Genomic DNA, 15886 nt, shown 5'->3' with positions numbered 1-15886 from the left:
GTGGGGGATGGCGATGATGTCGGGTGCAGGGTGCCGTGCTGCGGTGCGGTGCCGTGCCCGGACGGCACTGGTGTAATCACTATTAATTCACACTCAGAGTCACTGGTAAACCAAAGTGCGGGGATGGTCGGGTCCCGCAGCCGGCTGCTTGTGTCCCTTGTGAGGTTGATGGCGGTCCCTTTCCCTTGCACCTTCTGTTTCTTGGTTGTTGGCTTCCCTGCCTGGGCAGTGGTAGCCCGCTCCCCGGCGTTTATCTGCCGGAGGAGCTCTCGGTTGCATGCAGGCGCTGGCCCATTGGATGTTTGGCCCTTGGCGGTGGCACTCACCCGGTATCGGTGGGATTTTGCCTTCTTTCGGTGAGAATGAACCTGTGGCGCCCCTGAGGCTTCCGTCGCCACAGGTCATTGCACCCCATCCAGCGGTGTGATGCCCCATTCTGAGAGAGGAAGAGAGTGAACTCCGGTCCCCTGGTAAATCCACACTACACCCATTGCTAGGAACACACTGGGACCAGGGAAAGTGGCAGACAACCCTCCCATGCTGCATGCTGGGAGGGGTCGTAAGACCCATCCCTGCTCCTATAGGGTAGAACAGGGCAATTGGGGAGGTGGGAGGTGCCATCAGAGAGCAGACACAGAGAGGAAGGTCAAGTTTAGCCAGTCTACCTCAGGGAGTGAGAGAGTGAGGAGCCAGCATGTAGTTGGAGAAGAAGAACGAGAGAAAGGAGGGAGGAGGAGGCCTGCTGGAGGCAGGCAAGGAGGAGAAGAAAAGAGAAAGAAAGCTCCAAGTCAGACAGGAGCAGAGAAACAGCGAGAGACGCTTCCTGGTGAAGATCCTGGGACTCGGAGGGTCCAGGTGACACCACGTAGAAGACAGAAGGATTCGCAGGGCCACGGGTAGTCTGTATAGCTGTCGGGGCAGTTTAGAGCTACGGTGGCCTGGTCCACAATAACATCGGTGGAGGGATCAAGCTGCAGCAGGGGACGGTCCCTAGAGACTGGAGGAGTGCAAAGATCATCTCCAAACAGTAAAAACCGAGGCCCAGGGAACGTTGTAGACTCCCCAGGCCAGAACCCATAGCAGAACTTCCAGAAAAGGGGTAATCAGCCAACAGGTGACCCCCCCAGCCTGGAGGCTGTAGTGGAGGCCAAGCCAGGTTTATCCTATTAAAGGCAAGGCTAAGGAAGACAGCAGAAGAAAGAGACACTTAAGAGAAGGGTACCGGATTTTACTCTCAGAATCACCCAGAACCGGCGGAGGTCCCTGACAGTGGTCTCAGCAGTCCAAGGGCCCCTGGGCCCCGACAAGAATTGTGAGTAAAGAACTTGAACTGCACCCTTGGAGTGGTGTCTGTTATTTTAGCTGCTTAAACTTCCACTACATCATAGACTCTCACGAGCACCAACAGTGCCCTGGGCATTGCTCCACCTGTGGGGAGCAGTACCATCATAGCTGCCACATCATCACCCCGGAGGTCTTACACAGCAGCAGCGGCTTCATAGCCGCATACCACAGGTGGCGTCACGAACACAAACTTTAACTCCAGCCACATATTTTACTGACACCCACCAGGGCCATGGAGCCGGCCCAGCCACCACTGACTACCACCGGACTAGTCCGGCCCGGCACCGGGTGTCCCATAGCCCTGGGGTGGGCGAGTCAAACCCGTGAGGTCCAGACTGCAATCAGTGAATTTGCCTAAACTCCGTGGCTTCTAAGTTAGGACGGGGTCTGAGTACTCGGTTACTGGTGCTCCGGATAGCTGTTGACTCCACGGTTCAGGTCCGGCGGGGTCTAACCTTGACCCGGTCCTTACGGTTCCGCCGGTCGCTACACCGGTACTCCTGCAGGCGGCCACCACCATCTGCCTGCCTGACGTTACGGGGATCCCAGGCTCCAATCCGAGTCCCTGACAGCTTCTCCTCCCTCCTGTCACTCTCCACTCCACTCTCCACTGCTCTCAAAACTGTTTTTTTTGCGTTTCCTGCCTCAGGACAGTAGTCTCCTCGGTGGGTGTGCCTTTCCGCCTGACTCCGCCCACCTGGTGTGCCCCACTAGCGCTGAGGGAGGCATCAGGTCTCCCTTTCGGGTGACGGGTGAGTCCTCACAAGGGATGGGGGGTATGTGTGATGTGGTGGGTGTTGTTACCTGTGACCCCTTGGGTCGAGGGCGTCACACTAGAACTGTTGAATTTAAATTCCAAAAGATTTGCTCATCCCCATATGGTAGTGATGGCAGATTGGGGGCAAAAAACACATGACAGTTTTCAAAAAGGTTTTAGATATGACAGATTCAGTCCTTTTGATGTTTGACGGTTTGGGTCCTGAGACCCAACAATCAGCCAAAATACCACTCTGAAAACAGCAGCTCCTGCATAAGCTCAATACACAAACCAATATATGGGCTTAAAGAGGTTTTCCACTACTTTAACAGTGATGGCCTATGCTTAGGATAGGTAATCAATGTTGTATTGGTTAGCACCCTCACCGACACACGAGACCCCCACTGAACAGGTGTTCTTGGTGCAAAAGGTGATAGCAAGCAGCTGGAAATGTTTATTTCTGGAGTTGCCCAACCATCTGGTATTAATAGTGACCGGGTACTGCACACCCGCTTCCCATTGAAATCAATAGAGGTGGATGTGTAGTAACTGGCTGAAGACAGGGCAGCTCCGGAACTAAGGCGGGCTTTGCACCTTGTGACATCGCAAGCCGATGCTGCGATGACGCACGCGATAGTCCCCGCCCCCGTCGCAGGTACGATATCTTGTGATAGCTGGCGTAGCGAAAATTATCGCTATGCCAGCTTCACATGCACTCACCTGCCCTGCGACCGTCGCTCTGGCCGGAGACCCGCCTCCTTCCTAAGGGGGCGGGTCGTGCGGCGTCATAGCGACGTCACACGGCAGGTGGCCAATAGCGGTGGAGGGGCGGAGATGAGCAGGATGTAAACATCCCGCCCACCTCCTTCCTTCCGTAGAGCCGCCGGCGGCAGGTAAGGTGAAGTTCCTCGCTCTTGCGGCGTAACACACAGCGATGTGTGCTGCCGCAGGAACGAGGAACAGCATCGTACCTGTCGCAGCAGCATAATTATGGAAAAGTCGGAGCCTGCACCGATGATACGATAACGACGCTTTTGCGCTCGTTAATCGTATCATCTAGAATTTACACACAACGATGTCGAAAGTGGCGCCGGATTTGACCCCACCGACATCGCACGCCCTAAGCATTTCCGGCTGCCTGCTGCCCTTGTTAGCACAGAAACCAGCTGATCTTCGGAGGTGTTGGGTGTTGGATCCTAAGGATAGACCATCAAAGTTAAAGTAGTTTAATAATACTCTTACGAGACCATACATTCACTTTCAAATAGATTTTCTATTGCACCCGTAGACAGCTCTGTGCGCACAGAACTTCAGAGCAGTATTTTGACTGATCGGTAGGAATCTGAGGACCTTTACTCCCACAGAACAGCAGCACTGTCAGATATAGAAACTAATATATAGTGACAGTTACCCTTTCTCTTTTTTGCTCCCCTTGCTCCAGACTGAAATTCACAGTAAAATAGTCTTGCCTCTTAAAGAGGTATTTCACTACACTGGAAGGACCAAAACCGGCACTTCCACTGATCAGCTCCAACAGCTGAAGCACTGGCAGGATATAAACAGTCATGGAGTGGAGGAGCACGGCACCATGGTTGCTCTTACCTATTATAGATTAGCACTTATTTAACTCAGCGGAGATGATAATCAAATACATCTTATTGATGCTTTGTCCTAAATATCGAGTGATAATAACAAATATTCACATACAATTATAATCAGATGTGCATCTTCTGGTCAGGTGGGCACGAAATTAGAAAGAAAGCCACACTACCCAGTTTTAAGGGAATCATAAGTTGGTAACAGTCACAAAAGGCCAAAATATGTATTAGGGACTCATGTCATATACATTATATATCAGTGTCTGGAAGTGTTATAAGATAGGCTGTGATTAAGAGGTTTCCTTGTCTGTAACAGGTCAGATCCTTATGCTTAAAGGGAACCTGTCAGGTCCAATATGCACCCAGGACCACGAGCAGTTCTGGGTGTATATTGCAAATCTCTGCCTAACCGTCCCTGTATACACTAGCATAGATAAAGGGATGTTTAGAACAAGTATTTCTAAAGATCCTTTATGACATAGCAATGAGTGCAGGGACTGGTGGTGTGGCGCCCCTGACCTGGTCAGGCACCACAGAGTATTGCACCCATGCGGGAGCAATGCTTCCAGGTAATCTCCAAAGGCCAGGATGAGGTGCACACACAAACATATAGTGACCAGGCCTCCCACATCACCAGAGGGGACCCTTGGGTAGCCAGAAGGAGTTAACTTTCAATTCCCAGCTAGGGGTGTGTTCAGGGGCTGGTTGCTAGGAAGCAGGGCAGAGAGGGAGAGGAAGTGAGAGTGTCGAGAGGAAGAAGTTGAAGTGTATGGAGGGGGAGCAGAGAAGCTCCCGTGCAGACAGGTCCTGAGGAGTGCTGTAGCTGAAAGCGGAGGAGAACGGAGTACTGTGGGTCGGCCTGAAGAGCATCCAGAGAAAGAGGGGTGGCTGAGTACGGAGATCCCAGTATCCGAGCACACAAGGGGAACTAGGTCCCCAGAACAGGCAGCAGATCATCCAGAGCTGCTTAACCTACAGGTGGGGGGGGGTACTTCATGCCCTCACCACGACTACACAGAGCTTGAGCCAAGCAGCACACCAGGCCCATAAGGGGACAGGGCCAGAAGCCATCCCACCAAGGCCACGCTGCCGGCAGACGAGCCAGAGAGAGGGGAGCAGGGTGGTAACAGCTTCCCTGGAGGGGTCCTACTACGCTTCAAGCAAAGGATCCTCCTAAAACAGAAAGAGTGCAAGGAAGGCGAGTGGACAGCTACCCTCAGAACGGCCTCCTGGAATTCCTGGTTCCACCTGGTTATCACAGTGTCGCCCGGGCATCTCACCGTGACCTCCAAACAGTGAGTAAACACGTTAAAAGACTTCTTGGACTGTGTTTGAGTCATTCTGCGACCTGTGGTACTACAAACCCACACCGGGCCCTGGGGCTTGCCTCACTCTCAGGAGGCTACTATATCCGACTGCACCCACCATCAGCCCCAGGCGTCCCCTAACCTGCAGTGGCGGTCCCCACTGACCGCAATACTGAGAGTGGCGTCACGATCAAAACTGAAGATCCCCTACCTGTGACCAGCACCAGCTACGTGGAGTCCCTGAAGGTATGCACCGATACAACACCTGTGGGGCTTCACATCTTCTGGCGTCACGAACAGGATAAGGACTAGACCTGTTCAGACAGGTGACCGTGTGCCTCAGAGGTCCGACCGCAAAAATTGAACCGCCGCCATATTGCCATCTTCAAAAGCGCGCGCTGCAGCCCGCGCGAGGGAGAAGAGCACCGCCCACGAAGAGGTGTGGCCGCCCCAGAATCCCCACAATTCAGAGAGCGTTCTGACCCAGGAAGTGGAAAGGGAGCGCGCGGATTTTCTGAAGAAAAATGGACGCTGCAGGAGGTAATGCCCCTGGTCAGGGCGACGCAGCCCAAGCGATGCCAGCCCCTGTCGCGCTGGACGCCGCAGCGCCTGGTGCCGGTGCCGCGGTCGCAGCTGCGCCGGCCGAGGTCGCCCCCATAATGCCAGTGTCCTTGTTGTATGCCCCAGGGGCGCAATGGCTGCCTCAATACGCCGGTAAAATAGACACGCTGACCGGGTTTAAGAAAAAGATCAACACCCTGCTAGACATGCACGCGATGACTGGTAAACAGAGGGCCGCTGTGGTGCTGGGACAATTGACTGGAGCAGCAGAATTGGAAGCTGAGTCCTGGGCCAATGATGACCGGAGCTCTGTTGAGACCATCTTTGCCAAACTAGCAGCTGCTTTTGAACACCGCACGGAGGGAGAGCTGAGAACGGACTTCTATCACTGCCGTCAGAAGCCCCAAGATAGTATAAGAGACTATGCCCTCAGGCTGCAGGCGGCACTACGGGCTCTCAAGCTGGTGGACCCTGTCAGTGACCAGGAAGGAAACCGGATGATGAAGGAACAATTCCTGCGGGGCCTGCGCTCTCCTGAGGATGGGAAGCAGATGAAGCTGTGGTCCCTAGAACACCCCGACGTGGACTTTGCCATTCTGAAAGACCGGGCAGTGAAAGCACTCCAACCCCCTGTGGACACAGACCCTGCCAGTTCCACGGCTGCAGGAGCGGAATCCTCCACGCAGGCCCTGATGACTGCAAAAGGACTCAACGCGCCAGCAGAGACCATAAGTACGCTATCCTCCCAAGTGCAGCAGCTCACTAAGGACGTCGCACAAATCCTGAAAGCAATGCAGTTGCCCTCAGAGACCAAAGTCCCTCATCAGATCCTGCTAGCCGACAACCCAGAGGACGTCCCTTGGATGCGGAGGAGAAGGGGTCCCCCAACTCGAGGCAGGAGCAGTGATCGCTATGACTCAGCTGGACAACCCATCTGTCGTCGTTGCCAGAAGGCAGGTCACTATGCAAGGGCCTGTCCTTTAAACGAGTCAAACCTGGGGCCGAGGGCCAGTCCTCAGGATTAAGAAGATCAGGCCCAAGTCGCTGCTGTGATCAGTACGTGGGTGGACGTCCTGTCCTGTCCATCGTCCTGGACGGGATCCCTACCCCGGCGTTATTGGACACCGGCTCTCAGGTAACCACGATCCCGTATGTCCTGTATCGTAGGTTTTGGTCGGACGACGATCTCCGACCACCGGACCCCTCCCTCACCATCTATGCTGCCAACGGACAACCTATAGACCAGATCGGGGTCAAAGAGGTAACCATAAAGGTGGGAAGGCAGGAAATGAAGGGACAAGGACTGATTGTTGTGGACACTGATATTAGAGAAAGGAACCCGCAAATGATTTTAGGCACTAATGTCATAGAAAATTGCCTAGGGGAAGTGTTGTTGTTGCTTCACCAGATTGTTGAAGGTGCTGACGGCAGGTCGCAAAGAGCCTTGCAAAAGGAGATCCGAATCATTCTGAGGAAGCAACAGGTAAAACAGACTGGCGGTGAGATTGGTAGTGTACGGGTGATGGATGCTAACCCCATTGTGATACCCCCACGGAGTGAAATGATGATGTGGTGTAGAGCAGCGGTAGGTCTCAGAGGACAAGATTACCAGGCTGTACTAGAGCCCACTCATTCAGACCACTGGCCCACGATTCTGACAGCCAGGGGGGTAGTTGATGTACACAAGGGACGAGTGCCTGTACGAGTGTTGAACTATGGGGAGGAGGAAGCCAGACTACCAAGGTACGCTACCATAGCCAAACTGTTTACATGCTCAGATGACGCCATAACACCTGTAGGTCCCCTGACACAAGCTGACTCAAAAGAGGGCGAGACCTCCCAAAAGCGGTTAGAGGACTGGTGCCAGAAACTACACGTGGGGACTGACTCTACACCCGACTACCAGAAACATGGGGTTTACAGGGTCGTGCAGGAATACGAGCAGGTCTTTAGTAAGAACCCACTAGACTTTGGTAGGATCAAAGGGGTGCAACATCACATACCCACAGGCAGTCATCCTCCCATTAAGGAAAGACATAGGCCTATTCCACCAGCCCATTACCAGCGCACAAAGGACATGCTGAAGGACATGAAGGAGGCAGGAGTCATAAGGGACAGTTGCAGCCCCTGGGCAGCTCCCCTAGTCCTGGTAAGAAAGAAGGATGGCACGATGAGGATGTGTGTGGATTACAGACGGATAAATCAGATAACACACAAGGATGCCTACCCTTTGCCAAGGATAGAGGAATCCCTCGCTGCCTTGAAAGCCTCTAACTACTTTTCTACCCTAGATCTTACTAGTGGCTACTGGCAAGTATCTGTAGCAGAAGAAGATCGGGAGAAGACGGCCTTCACCACCCCAATGGGCCTCTGTGAGTTCAACAGCATGCCATTTGGACTCTGCAATGCCCCCGGGACCTTCCAGAGGCTTATGGAATGCTGCCTAGGGCACCTCAACTTTGAAACCGTCCTGCTATACCTGGATGATGTCATCGTGTACTCCAAGACCTACGAGGACCACCTGAAACACCTGGCTGAAGTCTTTGAAGCGCTATCCCGATATGGAATGAAGCTGAAACCATCCAAGTGCCATTTACTGAAGCCAAAGGTCCAGTACCTAGGTCACGTGGTCAGTGCAGAAGGAGTAGCACCGGACCCTGAGAAGGTCACAGTCATCCAGGAATGGCCCACACCTACTACCGTCCGGGAGGTACGTCAGTTCCTTGGCTTGGTAGGCTACTACAGAAGGTTCATCAAGGGCTACACGAAAATGGCAGCGCCTTTGCAAGAGCTCCTGGTAGGCCACCCAAAGAAGAGAGGAAAGATCTCCGGCCCGCCATTTCACTGGGGAGAAGCAGAAGAACACTCCTTCAGACAAATGAAAGGGGCCTTGACGGGTGAAGAGATCCTAGCCTACCCTGACTACGGTCTGCCATTCGTACTGTACACCGATGCCAGTAATGTGGGACTGGGAGCAGTGCTTTCACAGGTGCAGGGAGGCAAAGAGCGTGTGATTGCTTACGCCAGCAGGAAGCTCAGGCCTACTGAAAGAAACCCGGAGAATTATAGCTCATTCAAGCTGGAGTTCCTGGCCATGGTATGGGCTATCACAGAGCGGTTCAAGCACTACTTGGCAGCCACCAAATTCACTGTCTTCACGGACAACAACCCCCTGACCCACTTGGATACTGCTAAATTGGGTGCCATGGAGCAGCGTTGGGTAGCCCGACTGGCGAATTATGACTTTACTGTCAAGTATCGAGCTGGCCGCAAGAACGGCAACGCAGATGCTCTGTCCAGGATGCCTCACCTAGCAGACGAGGGTGAAGATGAAGATGATCTGGAAGAGATTGAGCTGCCAGCGTTCCATCGCCATGGAGCAAAACAGTGTCGGCAGTCGCGTGCCAACCGCCAAGAGGTGACCCTGAACCCACTACCTCATTACAACTGGAAGGAGACCCAGGAAAATGATCCAGCGGTAGGCTTGGTAAAGAAACTGATCAGCCAGCCTGGCGCCAGCCTTGACAAAGGAGCCCCACCTGAGGCACAGTACCTATGGAAGGAGAGGGGTCGATTATTCATCTATCAAGACAAACTTTACAGGAGCATCATTGACCCGAGGACGCATGAGAAGGTGTGGCAAGTGATTGTACCACAGAAGGATACGAGGATGGTGCTAGAAGCCTATCACAATGGTGCAGGCCACTTTGGTTGGAAGAAACTGGAGGCCCTACTTAAAGTAAGATTCTACTGGGTGGGCATGAGATCTGCCCTAGAGAAGTGGTGTCGAAACTGCGGGCCTTGCAATCTTAGAAGAAAAGACCAGCACCGCCAGAGAGCACCACTCCAGCCCATCCAAACTAAACGGCCCCTGGAGATCGTGGCCCTGGACCATGTAAAGTTGGCACCCAGCAGACAAGGCTACAACTACGCTCTCACTATGGTTGACCACTACTCCAGATTCCTGGTGGTAGTACCAGTCAAGGACTTGACAGGTCAAACCGCAGCCAAAGCTTTCCAGACACACTTCTGTCGACCACATGGCTATCCAGATCAAGTGCTCACTGACCAAGGACCAGCCTTTGAAGCTAAAGTGTTTAAGGAGTTTTGTAACCTATACGGCTGCCAGAAGATCCGTACTACGCCTTACCATCCTCAGACCAATGGCATGTGTGAGAAGATGAACCACATCATTCTCGATCTTCTGAAGACGCTCCCATTGGAGGAACGAAGTCAGTGGCCAGAAAAACTACCCGATCTAGTGGACATGTATAACAACATCCCTGTGAGTTCCACGAACTGCACACCGGCATACCTGATGAGGGCCAGACCAGGGAGATTGCCAGTAGATCTGGAAATGGGAGTTGAGACCCCTGAAGACCATCAACAAGGTGCTGATTGGGATTCCAACCGCCAAGCCCAATACAAGAAAGTACAAGAGTGTGTGGAGCGAAGCCTGACTCAGCAGCGTGAGAAACAAGAAAAGGCCTACAATCGAAAAGCACCTGCTGTTCCTTTGATGCCAGGAGATATAGTTCTCAAGGGAAAGAGAAGGCGTCATAAACTTGACAATCACTGGGAAGAAGAACCCTATACTGTGTTACCATCAACGCTTAGCAATGAAAAGACATGCCTTATCAGCAAAGATGGAGGAAAAACAACAGCTGTCGTTTCTAGAGATCGCCTAAAGAAATGTCCTGAACAACTAAGAATCCCTGAAGAAATTCCCAACCCTTTGCCAGTTCAAGAACCAAAAGAAAGGATGATCCATACTGCGCTTGGAGATTTTCCAGCAAGTTGGCCTCAATACAATGGAGCAGTTGTTATTCCAGTCATTACATTCACTCAATCTAGAGAAGTAGGAGACCTAGAAGCACCTGTTCAGAACCTAGAAGTGCCAAATGTAGCTGAAGCAGAAAACCACGCATTGGTATCAGTACCCAGTACACCCAGAATTCACATTGAGACACATACATCGGGTGGGAGGACACAACCTCAGACAGATGACAGTATAGTACTGCGTAGATCAACCCGCAGCAACTTTGGTCAGCTCCCATTACGCTATAGACAAAGTACAGTTTAGTTGAAAGTGACGGTATGGAGTGTAATGTTTAACCTGTTATAGTTAAGCAACGTTTAAGCGAAATGTGCCCACAAGGACTATTGTGAGACTTCCTTAAAATGTTAGACCACTGGTTATGAACTGGCTTTAACCACAAACTTTGCATTGTAAAAAGTTGCCTTCTTGGTACCAACCACAGAGTCTGCCTGTTGAGGGGCATGGCTCTGCACCAACAAGGGGGCACGCCTGTTTATGGGGCCTGCCCTCCAACACTCGGAAGCGGGTACGCCTGTTTATGGGGCCTACCTTACACCACTCTCCTCAGGAGAGGAAGATTGGAGGAAAGGTCTGGGGAATGTGATGGCCCAGACCTGGTTACCAAAAGGACCGGTGACCTGCCTCCTGGAGGTTTTTGGGTGGGTTTCGGACATGTGGGTGGTTGGTGGTGGAATGGTACCTGGCATGTTTAAATGTAAATAATTGCCCCTGTGTGGGAAAAGTTTGTAATTACCTTTTTCTTTCTCTTGTCTTTGCAGCCCGAGGACGTGCTGATGATAACTAAGGGGGAATGTGGCGCCCCTGACCTGGTCAGGCACCACAGAGTATTGCACCCATGCGGGAGCAATGCTTCCAGGTAATCTCCAAAGGCCAGGATGAGGTGCACACACAAACATATAGTGACCAGGCCTCCCACATCACCAGAGGGGACCCTTGGGTAGCCAGAAGGAGTTAACTTTCAATTCCCAGCTAGGGGTGTGTTCAGGGGCTGGTTGCTAGGAAGCAGGGCAGAGAGGGAGAGGAAGTGAGAGTGTCGAGAGGAAGAAGTTGAAGTGTATGGAGGGGGAGCAGAGAAGCTCCCGTGCAGACAGGTCCTGAGGAGTGCTGTAGCTGAAAGCGGAGGAGAACGGAGTACTGTGGGTCGGCCTGAAGAGCATCCAGAGAAAGAGGGGTGGCTGAGTACGGAGATCCCAGTATCCGAGCACACAAGGGGAACTAGGTCCCCAGAACAGGCAGCAGATCATCCAGAGCTGCTTAACCTACAGGTGGGGGGGGGTACTTCATGCCCTCACCACGACTACACAGAGCTTGAGCCAAGCAGCACACCAGGCCCATAAGGGGACAGGGCCAGAAGCCATCCCACCAAGGCCACGCTGCCGGCAGACGAGCCAGAGAGAGGGGAGCAGGGTGGTAACAGCTTCCCTGGAGGGGTCCTACTACGCTTCAAGCAAAGGATCCTCCTAAAACAGAAAGAGTGCAAGGAAGGCGAGTGGACAGCTACCCTCAGAACGGCCTCCTGGAATTCCTGGTTCCACCTGGTTATCACAGTGTCGCCCGGGCATCTCACCGTGACCTCCAAACAGTGAGTAAACACGTTAAAAGACTTCTTGGACTGTGTTTGAGTCATTCTGCGACCTGTGGTACTACAAACCCACACCGGGCCCTGGGGCTTGCCTCACTCTCAGGAGGCTACTATATCCGACTGCACCCACCATCAGCCCCAGGCGTCCCCTAACCTGCAGTGGCGGTCCCCACTGACCGCAATACTGAGAGTGGCGTCACGATCAAAACTGAAGATCCCCTACCTGTGACCAGCACCAGCTACGTGGAGTCCCTGAAGGTATGCACCGATACAACACCTGTGGGGCTTCACAGTGGCAAGGGCATTAGTTCCTGCACTGATTCCGCACTCTTAGCATGGTAGCACGCCCACAGAGGTGTACTAACATGCTATTCAATGCAGCGTCATCAGCGGTGACACACTTACTTTTGTCCACTGTCACCGCTGATCAGAAGTCCTGGCAGTTCCGGTCATGCACACTTTACCTCTCTGAAGCTGGGACGCGTATGCCCGGCTTCATACTGCACCGGACTGTAAGGGTATGTGCGCACGTTGCTTTTTACCTGCTTTTTACCTGCTTTTTTGCTGCTTTTTCTTCTGCGCTGTTTAATGCCAAAATGGATGTGTTCTTCTATTCAAGCAAAGTCTATGGGAATTTGGGTTTCTTGTTCACACTATGTTGTTCAAAATGCTGCCTTTTTGTTGCAGAACTTTGGTCAAAAACTCAGCTTTGCAGTGCAAAACCCAAATGGCAAAAACAATTGACATGTTGCTTCTTTGAAAAGCTGAGTTTTTGACCAAAGTTCTGCCTCAAAAAGGCAGCATTTTGAACAACATAGTGTGAACAAGAAACCCAAATTCCCATAGACTTTGCTTGAATAGAAGAACACATCCATTTTGGCATTAAACAGCGCAGAAGAAATAGCAGCAAAAAAGCAGGTAAAAAGCAGGTAAAAAGCAACGTGCGCACATACCCTAAGTACCAGGACCTCTGATCAGTGGTGATAGCTGACACGGTCAAGAGCATCACCGCTGGTGATGATTTTTGAATAGCATGTAAGCACTACCCTGTGGGTGTACTAACATGCTAAGAGGGCAGAATGCGCGCAGGAAGTAACACCCTTGTGACTAGTCCCAACACTCTTTAGAATATCATAAAGGATCTTTAGAAATACTTTTTCTAAAGATCTCTTTATCTATGCTACTAGAAACAGGGACAGTTAGGCAGAGACTAGCAATATACATCCAGAACTGCTTGTGATTTTGGGTGCATATTGCATCTGACAGGTTCCCTTTATCAGATCTCACCCTATACTCACTTCTATATAAAAAAAAAAACATGGAACCAATTTTTAATTATAGAAAATGTTGTTTTTTTTTGCATACCTAAACAGACTGCTTGTATCCACACTGCAAGAGGACAAGAAAGATGCCTTGTAGCCCAAATTCTGTTGCAGAGCTCCAAATTCTCTACTTTCCTTCACTAGGCTATGGTAAGCTTCCACCCTACATTTTATACCATCTCCAGGCAAAGAGAAAAACGGAATGTGAACCTATAAATGTATTTTAGGACTTCTTCTTAATCTTTACATAATGTTGGAACAATTTAGACAAAAAAATATGAAATAATAGCCGCACTTTAAGTCCAAATTATTCAACAAGTTGATAGAAAAAGCTGAATATATACTCACAGCCAATCCAGACGTTTCATTCAATGTCACCTGTCCAAAATTCCAAATTGGGCCATAATTTCCTTCTTTAGAAAAAATAACTTGCTCATTATTTTTTGCAGGTATGATAAGAACAGATAAGCGGTATACACTGATACCATACATGTGGTACCTGGGATAAAAAAAAAAAATAAAGTAAAATGTAATTATGAATAATAGAAGAAATAAAAAAAACAGAAGGAATCTTAGCACATAGAGTGAAAGATAAATTTATAGAAAGGTAATACTGTAGCAAAATCTTTAAAATAAGTTCATATGGTCTATTGGTGCTGTATTTATTACTCTTTATTTTCTTTACATTTAAGTGGTTAATATGGCTTTAACAGCATTTGTCATTGCTATGTTTAATAGTGTGCACTTTCTGGCAGTATAAAGGCCGCTTTACACGCAACGATATAGCTAACGAGATATCGCTGGGGTCATGGAATTCGTGACGCATATCCGGCGCCGTTAGCAACGTCGTTGCGTGTGACACCTACGAGCATCCGCTAACGATCAGAAATACTCACCAAATCGTTGATCGTTGACACGTTGTTCATTTCCCAAATATCTTTGCTCGTTCTGGACGCAGGTTGTTCGTCGTTTTTGAGGCAGCACACATCGCTACGTTTGACACCCCAGGAACGACGAACAACAGCGTACCTGCGTCCTCCGGCAACAAGGTGGGCGTGTCGTTAATGCGGTTGCTCTCCGCCCCTCCGCTTCTATTGGTGGCCCGCTGTGTGACGTCGCTGTGACGCCGCACGAACCTCCCCCTTAAAAAAGAGGTGTTCACCGGTCACAGCGACGTCGTTAGGAAGGTAAGTCCGTGTGACGCGTACCAGCAATATTGTTCGCCACGAGCAGCGATTTGCCCGTGACGCACAAACGACGTGGGCAGGTGTGATCGCTAGCGATGTCGCAACGTGTAAAGCGGCCTTAAGAGTTAATTGTCAGGTACCATATTAAAACCATTTTAACAGCTGGCTAGTAAGCAGAGTTAGTAAGAGTAGAAAGACACATGTGCAAGGTGTGTGTTGATGTAGCAGAGCTGTGCGTACGCTGTGGGGACATAACACTGTGTGAGGGAGGCAATGTGGAGACCATGAAAATGGTACCATATGTTTGGAAACACTGACTTCACTGGGAGCAATATTTCAGTGTAGTTGCAGATAGAGGAGGGCAAGTTTAACCCTCAACTGGTGAGGTGGGGTTTGCCCCACCCCAGGGAAATTTTGTTCAGCTGGCATTCATTGGGAAATGCTGGTATGAATCATCAATGTTTTACATTTTCTGATACTTGTGGTTGTCAAAAATTTATTATACTCATGTGTAATCAATCGCCAATAAGAAAACAATTAAAACAAACGTGATATTTGCATTTTCTGTAAAAATGAGAGATTTCTAAACACTGGGGTATAGGGAGCCCCACATCACCAGTTGCGTGACAAAAATCTCACCTCACCAGTTGAGGGTTAAGGTAAGTTTAAGATACCGACCAGACTCAAGTAAGTATCCCTCTTTCTTATCTTTCATATTTGGGAGGTACAGTATGTACAGTATATTTCTTTGAGGCTTACTCACCTTTACTCTGTGGATCACGGTCCGTGCTCAGGCTGTAAACCACGAATGGCTGAATTCAGTCTAAGGCCTCCTTTTGATATAGGGGAGTGAAGCCCTTACTAAGAATGTTGCTTCACTGTGATTTTAAGATTGTTTTGTACTGTTGTGACGCCCTGGCAAAGCCAGGTAGTCACAAAAGTGTACATCCTCCTCGTTACCACCAAAAACCTACACTCAGGTACAACACACAGCTATTAAACCCTAGCCACCCCCTCGTGATAATAGGGACATACCAGTGGGCGGGATCAGGCGGATGAGAATGCCCACCTAGGGGTCTTGAGGTGTCAGAGGTGGGAACAGGCCAGTCAAGCTTAGGGGAACAGTGACAGAAGTTGAAGTTCAAGTCGGAGTTCAGTTCAGTGGAAGTGAAGTGGACACTGTGCAGTGTAGTCAGGGGTAGTAGCCCTTGGACTACCCGGCTAGGTGGCAGACCGTGAACAGGGCCACAGGCGACGGAGATCCGGTCGCAGGTAATCTTAAGTGTACTGGGGCAGGGTTGTAGCCCGCCGGTGCCGACACCGGAAATCCGGTCCGGAGGCCTTGCACAGTCGGGGTGCCTGGACCCTAGGGCGAGGAAGGTTGCATG

At 50.8% G+C, this 15886-nt stretch overlaps 1 protein-coding gene across 1 annotated transcript in view; it reads right to left on the bottom strand.

The window, feature by feature from the left end:
- Nucleotides 1–15886, bottom strand: part of TMPRSS15 (transmembrane serine protease 15) — a 447907-nt gene that overhangs the window by 211135 nt on the left and 220886 nt on the right. Inside the window, exon 12 of the mRNA XM_075333062.1 lies at nt 13660–13810. Within this exon, the coding sequence (XP_075189177.1) occupies nt 13660–13810 (151 nt within the window). The remainder of the gene's footprint in view (nt 1–13659; nt 13811–15886) is intronic.

This window comes from Anomaloglossus baeobatrachus, chromosome 2 (genome assembly GCF_048569485.1).
Source record: "Anomaloglossus baeobatrachus isolate aAnoBae1 chromosome 2, aAnoBae1.hap1, whole genome shotgun sequence".
Taxonomy (NCBI): Eukaryota; Metazoa; Chordata; class Amphibia; order Anura; family Aromobatidae; genus Anomaloglossus; species Anomaloglossus baeobatrachus.
The sequence above is the reverse complement of the archived record's forward strand: the minus strand, read 5'-3'. Positions and strand labels throughout refer to the sequence as shown.